The 19386-nt window shown below is 35.2% G+C and overlaps 1 protein-coding gene across 1 annotated transcript; it reads left to right on the top strand.

The window, feature by feature from the left end:
- Positions 1–15104: 15104 nt before the first annotated feature.
- LOC124225084 (olfactory receptor 145-like) lies at positions 15105–16040 on the top strand. Its single transcript, XM_046637497.1, has one exon. It carries the CDS (start codon positions 15105–15107, stop codon positions 16038–16040), a length of 936 nt encoding a protein of 311 aa, XP_046493453.1.
- Positions 16041–19386: the final 3346 nt, after the last annotated feature.

Here is a 19386-nt window from a genome sequence, read left to right as displayed (position 1 = left end):
TCAGAAAGAGTGTCTCTGCAAGTGTGGTTATAGGACTCATGGATTCTGTTTGTTTCCTTACAACAGTTTAAGTGGAAGCCTTCTTATCCTGTATATCTGTCACCATAGCAACGGAAATTTGCGTCTTCTCTCAATTTATTTCCGAGTATTAATAGTGGATCTTCCTTCTTCACCATTTCACAATTTCTTCTCTTTTTCACCATTTTACCTGTTTAAGAATGACATTAAAGAGTAAATTTATCTCTGTGTTTTCTGTTTCATTATGGAGTTTCTTTTTCTCTCCTGGAAAAAGTTAAGTGGTTCTGCAAATGATCAAGTAACACTAGAGTGACATTTGCCGTTGGGGCCTTTCTATCTGCCACTTATAATGTGCTATTGGAATCAGTAATCAGATGCTATGTTTCTACTCTTGTCTTTTCCTCCTCCACTGGCCTGGAATGTGCCTCCTTGAATGCTGGTGTTTCACAGATATAGCAGGTCCTATAAAGTCTCAAATACAATACACTTTCCAACTCTACACACTGTGCATTAAGCTTTTTTGGTCAAAGATTTCATATTTATCTTTATAAATTTGAAACTGACACATAATAGATCATCAATATATATTTATTCCAGAGACATGATACTAAAGTTAAGAGAAGTTAATTATTGAAGTCATATATCCTCTTAATGAAAAACCTAGATAAACTGTTAGGCTACTGATTTCCAGTCAATGATTTTTTCAAGTATACTTTTCATCTTCTTCATCTTATTATTTTTATTTCAGTAATCATGAAATATGAGAAAAATTTTCTATTTTGAAAGTTGACTGTGCTTTGTTGGATAATGCATGATTGTCTCTCAGTATAGCAGTTTCAGTTTTCATATTTAGGAAATTAGTATGATGGTTCTTATCTTGTAAAAGAAAAGTCCTCTCAGGCTCAGATAGTTGAGAGATGATTGGCTCAAATAGAAAGCTTATTTTTTTCTGAAAAATAATAACCATAATTAAAAAACCCAAGTAGAATGTTTGCAAGTGCTTGTAATTCAGAGAATAGGACGTGGGAGAGGAAGGAGCCCAGTAACAGATCATTAGGCCAGGACTCAAAATACACATGGCCAATAAACAAAAAGTCCTCTGTAGAGAAAGAACCATGGGGTTTAAAAATGCATTTCAATCTGAATTTCTATCCTGCTCTTTAAATACTGTAATTATCATTACTGTCCATAATGCTTTGATAAAACTTATAATGGACAATGACCACATATTAAAAGTTTTGAGGAATGAAGGCCAAAATTGGTGGCTTCATTTGGAGGGAACCATGAAGAGAGAGGACAGCAACTTCAGGAGATAAGTAATTTGTGATAATCAAAACTTAAGTTAAGATTAAGGAATTTAAAATGTAAAATAATGGGAAAAAGAAAATACTTTCTATAACTTTCATCTCCTTTCTGGAAGGCCTGAAAAATATTACGGAGATCGCCAGATTTCTCTGGCTAGGATAAAATCTTGTTATTTAATACTAAACAAGTTAAACCCATAGAGTTGGAAGACCTGGAAACAACTAAATCACTTCTGTTTTTGTTGTCTTCCATATGCAAATTCCTTATGGATTTTAAGATCCAAAACCCTCTAATTGCAGACTGGAGAACAATGGCGACTTGAAAGGAACATTTGGTGAATAAACCAAATTGTGATGATTTTCTTTTCTGTAACAGGATGTTGGATTATTTTTCTTTTGAGAGAGATAAAAAGATGCTACTCTAAAAATCCTTAATCTTTAATCAAATGATAATTGAAACATCTCTATGATAACTTTGATAATATTTACTATTTTACCAATTTTCTAATTTCCCCAAGGTTTAGGGCATTGTGAAATTTAACGTAACTAGTTTGTTGGCTTGTTTGTTTGTTACGTGTTTGGCATTGCTAAATTTTTGACTTATGGTTTTCAATATCACTCATAGTACATCACCTGATCTGAAAAGTCAACATGCTTGATTTTCACTTAACAAGTTCTATTTATATAAAATAGTTGATCTTAGTTGGAGTTTTTCTTTTGCTTTTCTTTTACTTAATGTTTGTTTTGATATAATTGTTTTCCTTCTTAATAAAACGTGTATGTGAGTACATACATAATGTCTGTGCTGTTTGGGAAACTTTGTAGACACTGGAGGGGTGCATCAATTCTGTCAAAAATTTTATCACTATTTGAGGTGGCCAAATGTGTTTCTTAAATTTGCTCATTAATCTTTCACACACACGCACCAAGCATTTTGTACCTATAAGTGCCTAGCAATGTGTAGCATTGAGCTATTTGTCACAAACATAAATAAGCCAAGCTAAGAAAGATGGAAATGTAGATTTTCATAATGCGACAGAATAGAGCTACATGCTACTTATAGACAGATTCTAAAATCAGTCTTATACAGTTAAAATTAATTCTTAAATTTATTTTATTGAATTAATGTCCATGTTGGGGTCAGATGTGGGATTTTTCCCTAAGTATGGTATAGTTGTTTTTTTTCTTGAGTACTGGGACATTTCACTGGATTATCATCTGAGCACTAGATGAAGTAGGTGGTTTATATGCAGGCTTTGTCATACAAAATATGCCCACTCAAGTGTGGGAAAGTTTTACATTTAAAGACAGAGACCCTCATCTTCCTCAGTGAGCAGGAGGGGTGGCAAAATCACCTTGGCTGTTTAAATCCTGTCTCTGACATAAAGTTAAATTAAACCATTTTAAATATTAATATAGAGGTTAAGATAAATATTAATATAATCTCTATATTACGTGCTTCAGTTTTTTCTGCAATGCCATATCTGTTAGAGTCTGTATTCCCCAGGGAAGTAATATGAGAAACACAAGAGAGGGATCTTAGTTCTCATTTAGTAGATGATGAAACTGATGCTGAGAAGTGTTCATGGTTTGTTCCAAATCACAACTTTTAGTGGGCAAGCTGATATTAGGACTTCAGTGTTTTGATTCTAAATCTATCAGGGTATTGTTATTATTATTATACAAAATTACTCTACTTTTAAGTATCAGTGAAACATGAACAATGGTTTCAGTGAATAAAATTCCTCAGAACACAAATCAAAGCAAATGCTAGAATAAGAAAAATGTCAAGAAAGTATCTTTCACATTTTATATTTGACAGATTCATTGTCTATTTTAGAATGTGTGAATATGGTCTTATTTTACACTGGTCTATAAAATAAATGGGAATACATAAGTATAGACTATAATGATCTAGACCATAATGATCCTCTCTACATTCCCTTTGTCCTTCTGTGGGCTGGATGCAGATTACCAAGAGGCTCTGTTTAAGTGATGAAGCCATAAAAGAAAGCCAGACAGTGATTATAACACGGTAAAGATGGATAACGGAGGGGTACATGGAGCTACTATCATTTAGGGGCACAGAAGGAATCTGGGATGCTGGCAATATTTTATTTTAGATGTGCATGGTTGTTACAAGCTTTTCATTTTATATAAGGGTTGAAGTATATTTTGTAGAATTTTATATGTATTTATGCTAAATTTCACAATGAATTAAGATTAGAAAACTGCTTATACTTCTACTTAAAATAAATATTAAACTAAACCATAAGCAAAGACTGAAAATAAAAGCCCAAGAATGCAGGGACAGTCTTCCTAGTACAGAATGGCTCACACTGAAAAGACCAGCAGAGTTGGAGTAATGTACAGAGAAATCCAGACCAGATCAATATAGGGCAGAAACAATCCCTTTTCCACACTCAATGAAGAATTTCCACCAGCATCTGTGGGAGGAGGAAAGTCAATGTACAATCCCTTGTATAGATTTGTAGTAGGTTATATATCATTGTTATTATTTAAGTGAATGTAAAGAGGGTATAGTTCTCATTCCACATTATATAATTTCATTTTCTTAACACTTTCTACTTTCTTCACAAAATCTTTCTGTGAAGAATTTCTTCAGGCAATGTTTTTGATATGTATGATGATAAGAATATGAAATATAGAAATATTTAGGCATAGAGAAAGGACTGTGCTTCAGTCAACAGAAGACTGATAAAACATAATGATTAAATAAGAACTAGGCATCATAATTGTAATTCCAGTTAAGAGATAACTCAGCAATAAGCAACTTTGTGTTGAGTCCCAAAATTTTGGATTAGAGTATTTATATGTCACATTCCTGGATAAGCATTGTTCCTAGAAATCAGCATAAACCTGAGTCTGAAGATGAAAGTTAGACTGGCTCACATAAGTAAAGTGGAAAGTTAATAAGTAGATGATCTTAGTCTTTGTGTGGATGTATTCACAAGGCAACTATTGTGGAATTTATCTTTCTATAAATAGGTCACTGTCATGGGAAGCTGTTATGATTTTGGAATTTTTCAGGCTTTTTTTTCTTTTAATAAGCTTTCTGTTCTTTTCTCACTCTCTTTTACTATTGGGGTTTCTATAATGTGTGTGTTGATACACTTGATAGTGTCCAATAAATCCCTTAAGCTTTCTTCACAATTTTTCATTCCTTTTGTTTTGCCTCTCTGACTCAATAATTTTCAATGGCTTTTTTTCAATTTCAATGATCCTTTCTTGTGTTATATCTAGTTTACTCTTGAACACTTTTAGTAAAATTTTAAGTGCAGTTACTGTGTTCTCCACCTCCACGGTCTCTGTTTACTCTGTCTATCACTTTCTTGACATTTTCACTTTTTCACTTGGTTCTTATATAGTTCTCTTACTACGGTGAACATCAGTATAATAGTTATTTTGAATTCTCTGTTAGGTAAATCACTTATTTCCATTGCATTAGTGTCACTTTGTGGAGATTTAGCTTGCTGTTTTTTGGAAAATATTTTGGTGTGTCTTCATTTTCATGGACTCTTCTTTGGTGTCTGCACATCAGACAAAACAATCACCTGTCCTGATTTTCAGGATGGACCTTGTACTGACCCATACCAATAAGCTTGTCTTGAGACTCTGGAGGTCTCTCGCTAGTATAGTTGGGAAACGATTGGCTCAAATATAAAAGTGACTTCTTCTGCAAAATTAAGAAAAATGAATTTGGAGAGTTTGCGAGTACTTATAATTCAGAAATTGAGAGAGAAAGGAGTTCAGAACATGTAATTAGACCATGACTCAACAAGACACTTGGCCAATAAATAAGAAGCCCCTGTTAGGCAGTGATCATCAGGTTTTAGAAAGCACATTTCAATCTGAATTGTTATCCTGTTCTATATAGTACTATAAATATACAATCCATAAAGATTTAATAAGTTTATAATGCATAATGACTATACATTTGTGTTGTTTAGGGGAATAAAAATGGAAAAGCTGTGGTCAAATTTGGGGAAGCAGGTAGAGAAAGGACATTTTTTCAGGATATAAGTTAGTAAATAGTAAGTAAAACTCAAATTAGGAAGAAGGAATCTAAAATGAAAATGATGGATAATTATAGCCCATTCTTATGACTCTCCTTCCCTTTCTGGAAGGCTGCAGAAATATTACAGAGATCACAACATTTTTCTGGACAGGACAAATGCTCAAGTTATTTAATATTAAAAAATTTAACCCTAAAGGGTTGGAGGACCTTGGAACAACTAAGTCACTCCATATTTCTTGACTTCCTTATACTACTTTCTTGTGAATTTTAAGGTATAAAAATATCCAATTGCATTTAGCATAGCAATGATAATTTGAAACAAATATTTGGTGGATAAATCAAACTGTGATAATGTCTTTTCTGGAATAGAATGGTTTATTATTTTTCTTTTTAGAAAATAGTGAAAAAATGATTACTCTAAAAATCCTTTATCCTCAATCAAGTAACAATTTCAACATTTTGTAAGATAATTTAATAATATTTTCCATTTTACTTGTTTTCTAATATCCGCTCAAGATTTAGATATTGTGAAATTTAGCAACACTGGTATGTTGGCTTGCTTGTTTGTTTTTTAGTTGTTCAGCATTGCTAAATTCTTGGATAATGGCTTTAAATGACCACTCATAGTGTATCCCCTGACCTCAAAATGAACATGCTTGATTTTCACTTAAGTTCCATTTGTATAAAATAGTTGATCATGGTTGGTGTTTTCTTTTTGCTTTTTTCATTTTCTCTCTCTCCCTTTTGATAAAATTGTTTTCCTTATTAAGAGAGAAGTGTATCTAAATAAGAAAATAATATTTGTGCTATCTGGGAACATTTGTAAACGTTGTAAAGGTCCATTTGTTATGTATTTTATCACTGTTTAAGGTGGCCAAAAGTGTGTGTTAAACCTGATACTGTTTCATCTGAGAAGCTCCAAATATAAGTTAAATGTTTCATTTCTAGAAAAGATAAAATTTCTTTCAAGTTAAATTCCATTATTTCAGATTATTTTGGGGAAAAAACAATAAAATGGATAAATACAGCTTGTAAAGTTTAGTGTGGCAAAGTTTTAAAAGAGGCAACTTAACTATAGCTTTTAGTTAGCAACCTAAGCTCTATGTGTCTATTTAGACTTCTCTCAAAAGAGAGAAATGAAGTTAGGATGTTTTGCATGTGTAACATAGAGTCATTCTTTATAGTTTTTGCTTCTTTGAGTTATGCAAATGGCATTAAAAAGTTATGAGAGAAAGTGTAATTCTATCGAAGTTGTCACAGCTGAGAGTTTAACAGGGCCATGGGGTTTGCCTATATCTGTGTACTAGGAAGTGAGTGTCTCTAAGTCAGTGCAAAAGCTTGGAGTCCCTGAGCTGTAACAGAAAATGGGCCTCCTAGTTATAGATTAGGAAGTGAGTTCCCTGGTTGCATCCTGAATTTGTTTAATGTAAATGTTCTCTGAAAGAACTGCTATTGTAACTCAGGATCAGGTTTGGAATGGACATAATTAGGGTGCACTGTGGTTAAGAGCTGAGGAAAACCAGAAGCAAAAGGGGTTTGGGTTCTATGTCACTTTAATTTCTAACTCCTCAACTTTATCGAACACCATCCTCTGCTGCTCCATTCTTCTTCGCACAACCTCCCTACACACACACACACACACAAACACACACATAGAGTCTTCAAGTCTTGTATTTTATGAGATCACTGCCTAACATTGATCGCATGGCATGCAACCCACTTTTAATCTTTTTTAAGCACATTCAGGTAGATGCTTCCTGGTTCCAGCTCCAGAGAGGCAAGTCTGAGCACGAAGTACTTGATGAATCCAGCAAGAGGAAATGATTATTGCTTCAATGATTTCTTCATGTAAAAGCAAAACAAAATGCATTTGTTACCTACTAAGTGGCTAGCAATGTGTGGGAATGTGCTATCTGTCACAATCATAAACAAGGCAATGCAAGAGAAAGATATAAACTTAGAGTTTCATCATGCGACGTAGTGGAGTTACATACCATATGTGGATAGATTCTAAAATTGGACTTCTATGGTTTCAATTAGTCCTGGAAATTGATTGTGTCAGCAAATCTCCATGTTGGGAACAGACATGGTCGAAGTCTGGCACACTCAGTGTCCTCCCTAGCATGAGAGATTTCACCATATATTCAGTTTAGTATCAAATGAAGTAGCTGGTTTATATTCAGGGTGTTGCTGTACAAAATATGTACCGTTGAACATTAAAATCACTCTCAGCATGGGGAAGTTGTACATTCTGAGACAGACATTTCCTCCTTTCTCAGTGATAGGGAGGGCTGATGGAATGACCTAAGCTGTTTAAATTCTCTCTGACATAAAGTAGAATTAACCCACTTCAAATATTAATATATGTGCAGGAAGGTATAACTATTCTTAGAAGGGCTGCTGTTTTACAGTTTGCTCTGCACTGTTACATCTGTCAGTCTATGTGTTTTCAGGGAAGAACTTTGAGGTTCATGAGAAAACGGGTCTTTTTATTTATTTATTTATTTAATTTTTGATGAGGATGATTGTCCCTGAGCTGACATCCATTGCCAATCTTTCTCTTTTTACTTGAGGAAGATTGTCCCTGAGCTAACGTCTGTTCCAATCTTTCTTTTTGCATATGCGATGCCTGCCACAGCATGGCTTGATGGGCAGTGTGTAGGTCCGCACCCGGGATCTGAACCTGTGAATCCTGGGCCACCAAAGTGGAGCGTGCAAACTTTACTACACCACTTGGTCGGCCCTGAGGAAGGGGATCTTGAATGATGAAGGTGAAACATTGCCCAGAAAGTATCTTTCACATTTCACATTTAACATTTCTATTGCCTAATTTAGAATTTGTGAACATATTCTTATTTTATACTGGCCTATATAATAAATGGTAATACATAAAGGTAGCCTATAATAATCATTACTATTATTGGTGCTTACTAAGTTCAAGGGTCAGCACTAAGTTCTCACACTCAACAATTATTTAATCTTCACATCAGTGACTTTGGTAGGCACCAATATGATTAGTCCAATGTGGCAGAGATTGGTACTGTTCACCTCTTATTCCAGAAAATCCATTTCCCAGTATGTTTTGCAGTGAAGTGTGGTATGAGACTGAGATCTAAACATGATGGAAACCATTCAAGGGCCAAAGTGTGCCCTTTTGATATTCTCTTAAACCTTCTGTGGGCTAGATGCTGATGACAATAAGGCCTTACATAGGTGATAAAGCTACAAGAGAAGCCAGGAAGTTATTCCAATAGAGTCAGGATGGAGAATGGAAGAATGGAGCACACAGAAGGTTTGGGGTGCTGACAGTAATCTATTTATAGGTCTGCAGGTTGGTTATGTGCTGTTCATTTTATTTAAATTACAAGAAGTTTTTATTTTATAGACTTTTTTCTATGTGTTTACCCTAAATTTCACAAAAAGTTAAGGTTAGAAAACTTTGATTTGAGCTCTACTTAAACTGAACATTAAACTAATCTAGAAGCAAAAACTGAAAATAAAGCCCCGAGTATATGGAACAGCCTGCCTAGTACAGAATGCCTCCCACAGAAGAAACCAGTGGAGGTAGGGTAATATGTACAAAGTTATCCAGACCAGTCCAGGGAAGAGAGAATTCTCTTTGCCAACTCCATTAAGAATTTCCACTAGTCTGTGCGGGTAGTGGAGTCAATGTATGATCCTATTGTATAGATTTGGAGTATGTTGTATGTTACTGTGCTTAGGTTAATTGCATTATAAAGAGGAATTAATTCTTGTAATTTCATTTTCTCAACTTTTTCTACATTCTTGATAAAGTCTTTCCTAAAGAACTTCTTCAGGCTTTATTTTTGACAACTATGAGATGATAACAGTTTGGGAACATAGAAATATAGATTTATTTAGGCATAGAGAATGTACTTCAATCATCAGAAATATGATGAAACATGATGATTGAATCAGAGTAAAGTATCACAATTATAATAGAAGTTCAGAGTAAGTAACTTTGTGCTGAGTAACAGAATATTGGGTTAGAGCATTTTGTGTCTCACTTGTCTGGATAAAAATTGTTTCTGGAGATCAGGATAGACCTGAGCCTGAAGGTAGAAGTCAGAAACACTCAGTGGAGTGGAGAGTGAATAAGTGGTTGGCCATTGGTTTTTGCATGTATATACTCGTAATGCAATCATAATGGCTCTTCCAATTCTATCAATATGTCGTAATATTGGGAGCTTGCCATGGATTCAAGAGAAATGAATTGATTTTTAAAAATGATGAAAAAGAACATTTTGGCAGTTATTGCCATGAGCAATAAAGATAAATCAACATAAAAGACTAAAACTAGAAGGGGACAATTATGAAAAATAAGGGCTACGGGTAAGAGTTCATTCACCACTACTATGGGCTCAGAAAATGTGAAAAAATTAACATTATTTTGACAGAACTCTGACTTGAATCTTTGGATTGAAATCCCACGCTAGTAAATACTGTGGATCAAAAACTCAGTGAAATTTTAATTTGCCCTTGCAATACTCAGGCTAAAGACTTCTACTACCCTATTATTCCAAAAAAGAAAAAAAAAGAGGCTTTTAATTTTCCCTAAATCTCTAAATATCTCCCTGTTCGCTAAGGAGATCTGAATTTATGGGAAATTACATTGATGAAATGGTGCTTTCTGTTTATTGAAATCTTAGTTTGGAATTGGAACTCATTATAGAAATCATAATGTGGCAGAATTCCATGTGCCAGATAAGCAACTGTGGATTATACAGTGCAGAGTGAGGTATTATGTATCACACCGGGGAAACATTTATTTTGTTGTTGGTACAATTTTAACCTTTCATCCATATATTTTCCCCTGTTTGGACCGATGATCTCTTCCTTTTCTTTCTCCTATTACCTGTTAGTCCTATCTTTATGGAAGCATTTTCTGATTCCCCGAGATTGGAGGAGGGTTACCTTCCTTGGCTTTCATCCCATTGGTGTTTACTTCTACTGTAGTATGTATCACATTGTATTATAAATATTTTATAGGTATTTGTCAATCTTAACGTAACACCTCTAGAAGCAGATTATTTTCCCTCAAAATGAGTGGGTCTTTGCACAGAGAACACACTCAAGTGTATGCATAAAAAAATATTTCAATGTCACCTCTTCTCTTCAAGGCAATGGAGAAGAAAATGGAATACCAGTAAGGCTTTACAGTTTCTCACCACACAAAGTAGGGTAGATGCATTATCAATGAGTATGGCAAATGGAGTTGATTTAGCATGCTGAGGTTTCCACCAAACTCGTCCTTTCTTGTCTGGTCAGTCAGGAAACCTACAACTATGGGCAGGCCTAAACAAGTATGTCTTCTTATGTTATCTGCCGTGGAGAGATGTCTAGTTTGATTCTTATGGGTCAGTCAGATATAGTCTTGACTCTTGTGGACAGTTGCCAGACATTCAGGGGCTGACATGTTTAGCTACAAACTACAAGCCATATATTTCTATTTCTATCATCCATCATCTATCCATCTGTCTATTTATCTACCTATCTATCTATCTCTCTAATCTCTCATATGATATATCTAAGACCCATTGACATGCTTACATTTCAAACATAGAATTGATGTCTAAACTCAAATTAATATATTATAATCTGCATGTATTAGCATGTTTTACATTTAAGTTAAGTGAGCTTTAATGAATGAGTGTTTGATTGAAGAGCCCCAGATCCTAACTGAAGAATGTCCTGTGCTTCTACCCAGAAAATATTTCTACCTCTCACCAAAATGTAAGATATCTAGGGATGTAACATTACTTTGTTAACTGTTATATCCTCAGTTTCTAGTACCTCATTGATGCTCAACTAATATTATTTGAATTAATTAATGACTGAGTGACAGGTCTGATGCTGTCAAGTAGTTGTCATGAGTCACAGGGGCCTGGGGGCGGTGATGTCTGCTAATTTGAAGTTTATTATGGTGGCTTCATGAGCTATTCCTTTCGGATTAATTTCTCTTTGTAAATTAGATTTATTTGGGAGCTTTAAGTAAGTACTGAGATTCATCAGATTTAAAACAAGAGCTGTACATTAAAATCAGAATTAAATATGATGTTTTATTCAAATATTTAATCTTTAGTAAAACCTTAGAAGAAATGCAATGAAAAGGTGAAAAACCTGGCTTTTGAACTGAGATTTTTACTTAAATACCATTAAGTTTAGCTATGACTGCTTTTAACCAATAAACTGAGCATCCATCTATAGGTCATATCTTAATTTCACATTTTCTCCTCTCACTCATTTGACTTAGAACTCTTGGCAATATTTTAATTGGCAACCCTATAGCCAGATCTGGATCTACGTTAGTATACTTTTTTAAAAAACATAACTTCCTGAGATACACAAAGTTACTAGTGTCTTCATCAAAATACAGAGGAAATTAAAAAGAAAATCAGCTATACTGACTTCTATATTCCCCTTCCTTCTGCAATAGAGCCTCATGTAAGGAAATATCAGAGTACTGAGTCCTGTTAGCGGTGAATCATTCACCAGATATGCTGTATTCATCTATCAACTCAACCAGGTTTATGACTGTAAGAGTTATCTGATTTAAAAATAAACAGAGACTATTTATTTAAATAGAATCTCTTAAGCAAATTCTCCAAATAGAATATTTTATAGACAACTAAAATAAACTTGAATGTTAAAAGACAGCCTCATACTAGTCCCAGCCTAGGTAGATGGCATTTAAGAAGAAGCAGCAATCCAAAGAGAAGACAAACCCTATGTCAAGAAATATGTTATATGTTAAAGATATAAAGATGGATCACAATTGGTGGCTATTTCATTAAGAAGGCAACATTTAAAGTAGCTATCTGGAAAAATATCCTTTTAGGCAGGAGTAGTGGCCACTGAAAAACCCCTTAAGTGATACTTTTTGCATGTTTAGAAAACACTAAGGTCTATTGTATTGAATTAAAGGAGTGAGGGGGAGAGTTGAAGGATACGAGGACAGAGATGTAACAAGGGGCAAGATCATGTTGGATCTTGTAGACCATTTTGAAACTTGGCCTTTTTTGCTGAGTGAAATGGAAAATGATTTTGGCTGCTGTGTCTGAAACAGACTGTATGAGACAATGGTTGAATCAAGGACCTAGTCAGAAGGGCTCTGTAATAATGCAAGTAAGAGAGAACAGTTTCTCAAATGAAGGCAGTTGTAGGAGAGCTGTGATATGTTGTGTAATTATGTATATGCTATGGATATAAAAGTAGACATATTTCATTGCATGAAGTTTAAAAATTTTTGTTTTGGGAAAGATACCTTAAGCGAATCAGTGGACTGATTGTGAATTAGAAAATATAGCTTAATGCAGGTGACAAACATTAGATTAATATCCATTCTATTAAAATTAAATTTATAAAATTGGACAAGAAGTGAAAAAACAACACTACAGAATATGGGGCAAGGACATTATCAGACAAGTTACAGAAAAGTAAATTCAAACGTTTACAAATTTATAAAAAGATACTCAAGATCAATAATAGGGGAATGAAATTTAAAGTTAAAGTGACACATCACTTTACATCTACCAGATTGTCACACTTATAAAACACAAGTACCATTTTTTGCTGATAGATATGCTAGGAGAGGAAAAGGTAGTTTCATATAATGCCTGGGGAAATGTGAACTTTTATAGCCTTTGGGAAAATCATCTGATATTGATCTGAAAGACAACATTCTGGGAATTTATTCCGTTGAAATAAAAGTGCTGGTATATCACGATGTATGCACAATGATGATTATTTTAGTATAGCTTTTGAAGTTAGAAAAGACTGAAAAATTTTTGGATTTCCATCAAGGTGGAGTGGTTGAATATGTTATGATGCATCCAAAACAGAGAATATTAGAGAGATTTTAATGAGGTACGGTTAAATGACAAAAGCAAGAGGTCAAAAAATATGTAGTTTGTAATAAGTTGTAGAGCCTCTTTAATTGAATTTGGTTATACGAACAAGTAGGGAAATATTGGAAGGCGTTCTAGATTATAAACATGAACAACTTGGAGTGATGGATTGAACTGAGCTAAAACAGGAAAGGGAGTGCTAAGGAAAAAGCAAAAGGAAGTGATTGCCGTAAAAAATATAAAGTATGAAACATATGGTCAGGTATGCAATAATGTTAAAAATTTGTAACTGTGGGAGGACGTATATCTGCGTGTAACATTTTTTGATAGCTATTTTAAATGTCATTAGCTATGTGATAGCAATTGCACCTAAAAGTCAAAGAAGCAGTAGGAAATAGAGATAGGGAGAGAGAAGTTTTCTATCTCATTTGTCCTGGGAAAATGTGCAATCATTGAGTGAAATTTTTTTTGAGGGTGGTTAGCCCTGAGCCAACATTCACCACCAATCTTCCTCTTTTTGCTGAGGAAGAGTGGCCCTGAGCTAACATCTGTACCCACATTCCTCTATTCTGTATGTTGGATGCCTGCCACAGTGTCGCTTTATAAGAAAGGTGTAGGTCCATGCCCAGGATCCAAACCAGTGAACTCTGGCCCAACTTAACGGGAGTGTGTAAACTTAACTGGTATGCCACTGGGCCAGCCCCCCGAAATGAAATTTTGAGTAGAATTTTGAGGCCCCAAAGACACCAGGGTTAAAACTGCTTCATTGCTATGTAAATAATCTCATAAATCTGTCTTTCCTAAAGGATTTGAATTATAGAGGGCTCCTGGGAAAGCTTTTGGATCAAACCCCTGAGATCATGAAGCTCAGAATAAAATACTGTACACAATGCTAATTATGTTGAAACCAAGAGTGCTGTTTATATTCCTTTTTTGTAGTTCAGTGATCACCTCTGGGGAAAATCATAATTAAAAATCATAATCTTTATCTGACTGACTCTCAAGGCTGAGATTTATAAATGCTCTGATCCCCTCCACACAGATGGAAGAGGAGGGATTTTAGTTCAGTTCTATTACTCCCTACAGCAGCAGACCTTTCTTTTTCGAGAACAGTGGTGGAGAGCAAACAACAAGGACAGTTCTCATGCCTCTAAGCAAAGAAGAGTGAGAATTGAATCATTTACACTTTTATGTCTTTCAAAACTCAGAGGCATGAAATGTAATAGACTTGTTTGTATTCCCCAGCTCAGTCCATGAGGCGCAGATTATTAGAGTCTGTGTGGGAGGAAAGTAGAGATTAGAAGTAGTGTTGAGATTCTAGGGTTTGAAGTTCCTACAATCCTTCTGCCTCTTAGAGAATTTTCTATGTAGGAGACCCAGGTTCCATTCCTGACTTAATCATTTTCATGCTGTATACGCTTGGGAAGCCAAAGAGGCTCTGTGTGTCACTATTTCCCAAACTCTGTTATGGACATGTGCTCATGATCTCCACCCTACACAGCATCCAGTCTGGATTTGTGGTCAGTCCAGGGTAGCCAAAGTGTGGTGAGTAGGGATTAACAAGTACCAATTGGATTAAATGAAAGAATAAAAGGTATTAGTGACAAATGAAAGCAGAGAAAAGATGAAAAATACTTGTACTTCTTCACCTCTTGAAACATTTCTCTGAGTAATACTTGGAACTATGCTGATGCCTCCTATGTGCTTGTCTTCCTTGAGGAGGGCCAGATCCAGCTTTCTATAAAATAGGAAACCTCACCAGAGTCTCCAGGTTCCTTGGTTCCAGAATAGACTGGACAGGGAGTACATGAGAAATCTGGGTTCTGCCTCAAATATGACTCTACTCTCCTATCTTTCAGATCCCACTGGAAGAGAATGGACATTGGAAACAGTTCTTTAGTCGCTGAGTTTATCCTTGTGGGTTTAACCACATATTCAGAGATCCAGCTGCCCCTCTTCTTTCTTTTCCTAGGAATCTACATTGTCACGGTGGCAGGAAACCTGGGCTTGGTCACCCTCATAGGACTGAATTCTTACCTTCACACGCCCATGTACTACTTCCTCTTTAATTTATCCTTTATTGATCTCTGTTACTCTTCTGTCATCACCCCAAAACTGTTGGTAAACTTTGTGTCAAAGATGAACACCATCTCCTATGCAGGGTGCATGACTCAGCTATTTTTTTATTGCTTCTTTGTCAATGCAGAGTGCTATGTGTTGGTAGTGATGGCCTATGATCGTTATGTGGCCATTTGCAAGCCGCTGAAGTACACAGTCACCATGTCTCCTCAGGTCTGTTCTCTGCTGGCTGTGATTGTATATGTGGGGGCATTCATTGCCGCCTGGGCCCACACAGGATGTATGCTGAGATTGACCTTCTGTGATGCCAACACCATCAACCATTACATGTGTGACATCCTCCCCCTCCTGGAGCTCTCCTGCACCAGCACTCATATCAATGAATTGGTAGTTCTCATTGTGGTGGGCTTTGATGTTAGTGTACCTAGCCTTAACATCATTGTCTCTTACTCATTTATCCTCTCCAGCATCCTCCGCATCCGTTCCACTGAAGGAAGGTCTAAAGCCTTCAGCACTTGTAGCTCTCATATAATTGTTGTTTCTGTTTTCTTTGGGTCAGGGGCATTCATGTATCTTCATCCTTCTTCTGTCTTGTCCATGGACCAGGGTAAAGTGTCCACCGTCTTCTATACCATTGTGGTGCCCATGCTCAATCCTCTGATCTACAGCTTCAGGAACAAGGAGGTTAAGGTTGCCCTGAAAAAAAGCTTGAGTAGAAAATCATTTTCCTGAGCTGGAGTAGTATTAATTATTATAAGAGAATACAGCTTTGCTTTATTTTTCTTTTCTTCCCCTATAGTGTTCTTTTACACAGAAAGAAGTGAAATGTAAGAGAAAGAGTGATGGGCTTAGAGTTAGAAAGCTTGAGTTGAAAGCTCTGAAAAGAAGGCCATTGTATTAGTTTACTGGGTCATCAGGAAGAAAAGTTAGTGCAAATAAATGTTTGTAGCGTAGTATTTGGGGCCTAATAGCTGAGAAACTTATTCTCTCTTCTTTTTTTCGTTCTTCCTTTCTTTCTCTCTCTCTTTCTTTCCTCCCAGTGTTTTACTCTTACAATTTAAAAAGAATATTTAAACCATTTTAATTAAGTATGCTTGTTCATAGCAGATAAAACTGTCCAGATTATGGAAACAATTCCTTCATAGAGAGTTATAGATAGAATTTCCATTTGATCTTCAGATCTATATTTTAATCAATTAATATCTCTCGTTGAATGCTCCACGGGCATCTGAACTTAACGTGTGAAAATTAACCTTATCATAGAAACATCTACAAGCCTACCAATCTCTCTTCTTGTCCTGTGATCACAGTCACTGTGAGTGGCACCATTATCTAGTTGCTGAAACCCCACATTGACATCTTCCTCGATTCCTCTCTCTTTACGTGTCTTCCACACCCAATTTATTCAAGTGCTGACCCTTCTTTTTTTCCTCATAGCGCTGTCATTTCTCATCTAGAAGCCAACTTCTTAACTGGCCTCTATCTCTTCTCTTTCTCACTTAAAATCCATTCTTCACACCAAAAGAAGAGTGCTCTTTTCTTGCTTCCAAGAAGATCTCGTTTACCTTAGTTTACTCTATTTGCTGTAATTGCCTTCAAGATAAAACCAAAGCTCCACAGTCTGACAAACAGGGATCTTAATATTTTGTCCTTGTTCAATTTTTCACCCAGATATTCTATCACTACAACACCCTCTTCCCTGTTTTCTTCCTAGACCTTTGCTAAAGTTATACTGAACTTTCCCAAATTTAATAAGCTCTTGTTCCTTGGCATACCTTTCCACAAGCTCTTCCTGTACCCTGGATTTGCCTTGCTCAGTCTGTCCATCCTTCAGGCATCAGCCAATCCAGAACCCCTGGGAAGTCTTTCCTGGATGGAAAGACAAGAACAGATAACCTTCAGATATACACTCACAGCATTCTGTGCCTACCATAGTGTGGTATAGATCCAATTGTAGTGAAATTCCTTTGCCCCTTAGATATACAATCTCATTTTATTTATTTAATTATAAGAAAACTTCAATAAAATCATTTGCAGGAAAATTTTCAGTTCAGTACAAGAGGTATGTGATGTAAGAGAGATTTATATGCTTAGCCAACTTGGATTTCCAAAAATAGTAAGAGAATCACATGAGAATTTATAGAGTATGGAGAGGGTATCTCTTGTTTTCTTTTGCCACTTTTCCTTGAAAATACATTTTGCTCAGTGAACAATAAGGCTTCTTCCATGGTTATATTCTATTTGCTTTTATTTTTCTAGTACACTCTTATTAGCTGTTTCTAACCCACTTTGTTTTCTTTTAATGCTTCAAATACCAGCTCAAGGAAACCCCGTCTAAACTAATTTGCAAAGTCTAGGTGCTCTTTTTCATTTTTCCCAGGGTGTAGCAGTCAGGCCAGGCACAAAGTAATGAGAACAATTTTCATATGCTTTTCTAATTGCCTGATTCTCTATCTTCCTTGTGAGAGAAGGCACTATGTGCACTTTATTCTGTTTTACACATCCAGTGCTTGGCAGAGTAGCTGGGACTTAGTAAAGGCTCAATAAGTATTGGTAGAATACGTGAATGCTTGCTATATGTTTCAATTTTGAGTCATAAAGAGAGGATATTTGGGAAGAAGAAGAGTCATCAAAGAATTGTTAGCACTTTCCCTCTTAGGATGGTTTTTGGAATAATTTACTTTCATAGCATTTTTCTATCCTCTCTTAAAGCACAGTGATGCAAAACAAAGATTTGTTATTTTTATCTAGATTGTTGTCTGTATTCAGGAGTCAGAGGAGGAAGTTACAAGTTGGGCAGACTCCTAGAAGCAACGTAGAGTGAGTATGCTCACAGTGTCTGATGGTAGACTACCTGGGCTTGAATTTTGACTCTGCTATTTGCTAATTATGTGACTCTGAAAAGTTATTTAACATTTCAAGATATCAGATTCCTCATCTCTAAAATCAGAAAAATAATAATATCTACCTAAAGGATTTTTGTGAAGATTGTTATTCATTTGCTTGGGATTCAAGCTGTAGTAAAAGGGGTATAGTTCAGAATTTTTCACTGTAGAGCAATGTTATTTCATTTTCATAACCTCATATTAGTAGCATGCAAAATAATAATTTTAGCTGGATAATGTCAGATATTCCATATGTTTTAAGCATCTTGTGATGTGTCTCAATTTATTGACTTATATACTAATAGGGTTGAGCTACATTAATGATTCACAACTTGAATATGCTCCATTCATTCAGAAAACATTTAAAATTATGATCTCATGGTTCTGTCTCAGATGTACTCAATTAGACTATAAATTCTGAGCAGGGTTTGGGAATCTGCGCTTTTAAAAGTCTTTTCAAATTATTATGATATTACTGTTTGGAAAACAGGTGATTTAGAACTTTCCACTTCGACCATTCTGTGATTCTAAAATTGTCTCTGGACAGGAAAATATGTGGCACTTATAAACTTTATAGAAAGGAGACTTTGTGGTGTCAGGAAAGTTAATTAACTACTTCAAGATGGAAAGAGGGGTGTGTAGTGTTCACTGTTGTAGAGGGGTTAGATGAGACAAACATCAAATCATGTCCTTTGTATTGGGAATCTACAAACTTGGCAAGAAAAGTTTATAGAAATGACAGAAGAAGAAACATGATTTCAATTGATTAAGACGTGGAAAAGAAAGAGGAAGTAAAAAAATATTCATAGGTTACTCCTCTGAAATGAATTAGAGTAGATAGATAGGTAGATAGTAGATAGATAGATCAGTGGAAAAATGTAGAAAACCTAGAAATAATCTCAAATATGTGTCAATATTTAGAACATAATAAAGGTTGTATTCCAAATCAATAAGGAAATGGTAGATTTCTAATAAATAGTGGTATAGTGATATATTTGTTGTTTAGAAAAAATATACAGGTATATATTTACATTAATCCATATTCCAAAATAAATACCATGTGTATCAATTAAATATAAAAATTTAACTATAAAAGAGCTAACTAGAATATATGTGAATATTTTGTCTAATCTCTGGGTAAAGGCAGAAGGATAAACCATAAGAAAAAAACCATTTTCACCATATGGTGAACA

The sequence above is a fragment of the Equus quagga genome, chromosome 14 (genome assembly GCF_021613505.1).
Source record: "Equus quagga isolate Etosha38 chromosome 14, UCLA_HA_Equagga_1.0, whole genome shotgun sequence".
Lineage (NCBI taxonomy): Eukaryota > Metazoa > Chordata > Mammalia > Perissodactyla > Equidae > Equus > Equus quagga.
This window is presented reverse-complemented; position numbering and strand designations above follow the sequence as displayed.

Excerpts from the sequence above, each read along its gene's own strand:
- LOC124225084 (XM_046637497.1), top strand. The coding sequence starts at position 15,105 with ATGGACATTGGAAACAGTTCTTTAGTCGCTGAGTTTATCCTTGTGGGT.